At 37.5% G+C, this 4,772-nt stretch overlaps 1 protein-coding gene across 1 annotated transcript; it reads left to right on the plus strand.

Moving 5' to 3' along the window:
* The first annotated feature begins 1,859 nt into the window (after positions 1-1,859).
* On the plus strand, positions 1,860-4,056 carry LOC104960977 (GATS-like protein 3). Its single transcript, XM_010789173.1, has 3 exons — positions 1,860-2,020; positions 3,432-3,539; positions 3,776-4,056. Exons 1-3 carry the CDS (start codon positions 1,875-1,877, stop codon positions 3,900-3,902), a joined length of 381 nt encoding a protein of 126 aa, XP_010787475.1. The 5' UTR covers positions 1,860-1,874; the 3' UTR covers positions 3,903-4,056.
* Positions 4,057-4,772: the final 716 nt, after the last annotated feature.

Genomic DNA, 4,772 nt, shown 5'->3' on the forward strand with positions numbered 1-4,772 from the left:
AGTAAAATGATAGTAACTGTGATTATTCGTGTTAAGTAGCCCACAAGTAACTAAAATATAATACTTGAAGGAAAGGTGTAAAATGTTTCCATAAATACCAATATCACACACTACAACACAGACTATAACACCCCTTGTTGTTAAATACCAACCATGTGCAATATATTTGTAATTACATTTTCATAGGGATTTGACTTTTTTTAGCTGAATAAATATTATAACTCTAGATGGTTTTGTTCAGCATTGCCAGCTTCACTGTTGAGCTTTATGTTGTGCCCAGCATTCTCCTGTCCTGTGCTCTGAAATCAAAATGTGGATAAGCATAAAACAACACTAAAATAAACACTACAATACAACTTCTTTTTTTCTTTTTTTCCAACAACAAAGGTTGTTGCTTTGTGTGTATAAATATACAACACTCACACTGTGTGTGTGTGTGTGTGTGTGTGTGTGTGTGTGTGTGTGTGTGTGTGTGTGTGTGTGTGTGTGTGTGTGTGTGTGTGTGTGTGTGTGTGTGTGTGTGTGTAAAAAAAAAAGAAAATACCTTTTTATATGCACAAAAACTTATATAACACACTACAGGAAAGGGAAACCACAAAAAAGCCAAATAGGGCCCCTTTAAGATCCTCTAGCACCACCTTCAGGTTTCTGAGCAAAGGAAGTGAACTTAAAATACTGTATAGTCACAGGTCGAAAATAAGATGCAAGTGAAACATGAATTATTGCTGTTTCTTAAAAACATTGTTTCTCAACAGTTAATATTTGAATGTAAGGTGGTCACATTACCAGATTAGCAAGGCCTTAACATAAATAGGCTATATGAACATTTATTATATACAGTATTCAATTCACAAATGCTTTAAGATATTACATTAGATACCTATTTTTACATTTAGATTAGAAAGCAGTTTAATAAATCACTTTAGAAACGAATACTTTGTGAATGTATTAATGTGCTCTTCCTGCCAGCCTCTTTTTCATTCAGTGTTCCTCTAAAAAGCAAAGACACCTTCTCTTTTTCTTTTTTTAGTAGCTCCATGGGAGAAAATAAGAGTAAAATAGAATATGTGTTTTATAGCTAAAGGGACCTGCTGTTGAAGGACTCCTGATGATCTTAACAAAGCTATGTTTGGCTTAAACAAATATTGTATTATATGACAAAAAGAAACAATGTGAACAGGCTGGGTCCGCACCGGGTTACAAACATGCTGTGTCCTCCACAGGAAGTTATTGTTCAAAGTACAGAACATGCTGTACGAAGAGAGAGAACAATTATGGAATATATCGACACCCTTTCACAATCTTTCATATCTTTGCATCTTCAAGATCACGGCTTTATGAAAACATCAAAGAACAAAAAGGATTTTACTTGACACATGTCTGACTACTTTGGAAATGTTCACAAGCTTTTGTTTTACAGATTGCACTCACTGACAAACTTTTGGCACAATAGTGATCAAAATGCAGCTCTACTTGTGCAACACTTTAAAACATACTTAGTCAAACTTGTGTGCATTAATAGAGGGATGTGATTTTTTTCAGATTTTCGATTAAGGCCTACGAATAAAATAATGAAACATGGAGCGAGAAAACCTCACAACATGTCTTAGAATCATTGTGCTTTTTTTCAGTAATGAAGTAAAAGTTAACAAAATATGTACTACCAAAATGAAGTTGTTAAAAGTTTTCTCAATTTGTATACTTGGGCCCCAAAGTGCCGGACATGACCATTTAAATGCTAGGTAATACATTTCTTAACATTTATTTTTGGTTAATTCAATAGAAAAATATCTTAAACAAACAGCTAGTCAACACACTTGATATATCTGTGGAGGCTTTCACCTGAAAACACTTTGAGCTTTTCCCACAAACCAATGCTTCCTTTTCTCTCCGCAGCCATCCAGCCCACGGTCCACCCGGTGGTGATCCCTAAGAACCAGTTCTGTGTCATGTCTCTGGACCCGGACACTCTGCCGTCCATCGCCACCACGCTCATCGACGTGCTCTTTTATTCCAACAGGTGAGTGGTTCGCAGCACCGCATTACCTCTGTAAAACACAAGGTGGCAGCACATGATCCTAACAAGGCATCAGCTCACTAACTGTTTCACGAACAGACACAGGTAATCGCTTCACATCTGTTTACTAACATGAGACGGAAATTAGATATTTTGTCACAATCAATTATTTATAAACATTACACATGTACATTATTGTCCAGGTTAATTTCCATACATATCTTTTTTTTTTGCTTTTGTTGTTCCATTTTTAGAATCAAAATTATTTATAATTAGGTTAGGGTTTTCTTTGTATTCCAAGAAGTTTATTTTACAAGCCATTGGAGCAGGGGTATCCAAATTACATTTTTAATTGGCCCGCAGCAAATTCTAAAAGTATAATGGAATATGTCCCACACATGAAACTTGTATTTGTCTTATAATGTACAGGGTTTCCCACGCATACAAACGTCACAGTCACAGTAATATATTTCGCGACCGACATTATCAGGTGTTAATATCTTGTATATCATCCGTCCGCGAAACACGACGCCATCTGCGATCGATTAACTTACCCCTCCTGTACTGTACCTGTTCGCGTCTGCTATCGCGTGAAAGGTCTGCTTAATGCCTCCCGCAGTAACTCCGCTGCGAGGCTCGGCAAACAGCAAACAGTTCATGAGCGTGCTCACTAGCCCCCCCCCCCCCTTTTCTCGGCTCCCAACAAAAGTATATTTCAGATCTGTGGAAAACACTGATGTACTTCTATAATATATATGTAAACATATATGACACAGTAGTATTCATGTATCAATAATCCCCATCTTCAATTCAATTCAGTCAATAAAAGTTCAGAAACATTTTTAGAAAATCTTAGTTGATAAAAAAAAAAAAGCTCAATAACTTACTATTTCCCCTTATTATAAGCAATCTGAGTCTTCTTTTTAAGGAATGAGCTGCCAACACTTTTTGTAACAAAATAAAATAAAAGCTATGGAGAGCTGTGATGTAGGCTCTTTATATTCAAATATCAAGCATCATTGAATGTATTTGATTGGTTTTGCTAACTTATAACTTAACTTATGAGGCAGTATAACTCCCCTCTAGTGAGTGGCCCAGCCCTTTGTATGTTTTTCTGTATGTGGCCCTCAGTGAAAACAGTTTGGAGACCCCTGCCTTAGAGGAAGAACCACTAATAGGAAGGCTTGCATTACAGTTACAACATTTGAAATGAAATACACTCCTGTCTACACAGCCACATGTCTTTCACACACTCTGATTATAATATAGATCCAAATTATTTACAATATTTAATCACATTTTGGAACTATTTTATTGTTTTGGTTCTATTCCTTTTGAATAATGCTTTTTTCTTCTCCTCCTCGTGCTCTATTTGCTCGGTAATGTCTCACCAATGGCCTCTTCTCCTCTGCAGTCCTAAGGAGGATGCTGCCAACCAGGGTTTGGACTGCATCAAGTTCTTCTCCTTCTCCCTCATCGATGGCTACATCTCACTGGTGATGGACACTGAGGCTCAGAGACAGTAAGGAAAAGCATACTCTTGACACCTTAAAAAAGAACATTCCTTGATTACATACTACAGCTAGCAAGTCAATTGTATCCCTTTTTTGTTTTGTCTCTGCTTTGCGGATGTCAGTATTTGCTAGCTTATATCTGGGGCTTGCGTTAAAGGATATTGCCTCCTCCATCTCTGAAATGTCTCTGTGTATGTCTGCTCTCGGTTGCCCGGGAGACCTCAGCTTGAACTCTGTGCTGCAGGTTTCCTGCTGACCTCCTCTTCACCAGCTCCTCTGGGGAGCTGTGGCGAATGGTTCGTATCGGGGGACAGCCGCTTGGCTTTGGTAAGGCCGCTTTCTTTAAAAGACTTAATCACATAGTCATTTAATCTATGTACAGGTTTGTCATGGCTTCCTTCCTTGTTTATCTATCAAGCCACTAGACGCCTTAAACAGACATTTTTAACTTGTTTTCTTCCTTTATATTACTTACAGTTGAAGATTTGCTTGGCCTCCGATGGATTAGATCAGGGGTCTGCAACCTTTTTGACCAAAAGAGCCATTTTGCTCCTTTTTCCAAAACATTTTTTTGTCTGGAGCCGCAAAACATATTTCATAGCTTGATAGCTAATAAAGTTGTATTTATTGTTATATCAGACAAAAACTACATTTTTTTTGCATGTATTAGGCTATTTATTACATGATATAAAACTGTTAACCTCTAATAAGAAACAAAGAACTCCTATAAGGAGAATTAAAAATAATACACAGGCCTACTTTAAAATAAATGAAACACAGCACTTGGGGAGTCCTCTGCACATTTGAAGGAAAAAAAAATATTATTAAAATGGGCCCACTTTGATATAAATAAAACATATAGCTGCACCCTAAAAAGAGTTAACGGTGGGGTAGGTAAGAAAGGAGAAACCAGCTCGAGTGCGCTAGAATTTGAAAATACACAAGCGGAAAAAATCTGCCTCTTCCTTCAGACTTTCTGACAGAGTCCCTCCTCCAACACACACGAACGCGCATCATCAATGAGGCCACAAGATAAGTTTGTGCACAGATGGAAGGCTGACAGGCAGGTAGGCCATCCAATCATTTTAGCCGGGCCGGCTAAAATGCCGTGCTTTTTACAGCGCTACGGCTTCCAGAGATTAATTTTTGCATGTATTTATTGTCAAAGCATTTAATATATTCATTGCTATCGGGACGTTAAGAGCATTCCATGGAATATAACAAAAAGTGTTTTCTGAAAT

The sequence above is a fragment of the Notothenia coriiceps genome, unplaced genomic scaffold (genome assembly GCF_000735185.1).
Source record: "Notothenia coriiceps isolate Sejong01 unplaced genomic scaffold, NC01 NC01_scaffold00032590, whole genome shotgun sequence".
NCBI classification, from domain to species: domain Eukaryota; kingdom Metazoa; phylum Chordata; class Actinopteri; order Perciformes; family Nototheniidae; genus Notothenia; species Notothenia coriiceps.

What these genes read in the sequence shown, in the direction of transcription:
- LOC104960977 (XM_010789173.1), top strand. Translation starts at nt 1,875, where the DNA reads ATGCTTCCTTTTCTCTCCGCAGCCATCCAGCCCACGGTCCACCCGGTG. An exon ending in GTGCTCTTTTATTCCAACAG is followed by an intron (nt 2,021 to 3,431) that starts GTGAGTGGTTCG and finishes TCTCCTCTGCAG; the next exon opens with TCCTAAGGAGGATGCTGCCA. An exon ending in GACACTGAGGCTCAGAGACA is followed by an intron (nt 3,540 to 3,775) that starts GTAAGGAAAAGC and finishes TCTGTGCTGCAG; the next exon opens with GTTTCCTGCTGACCTCCTCT.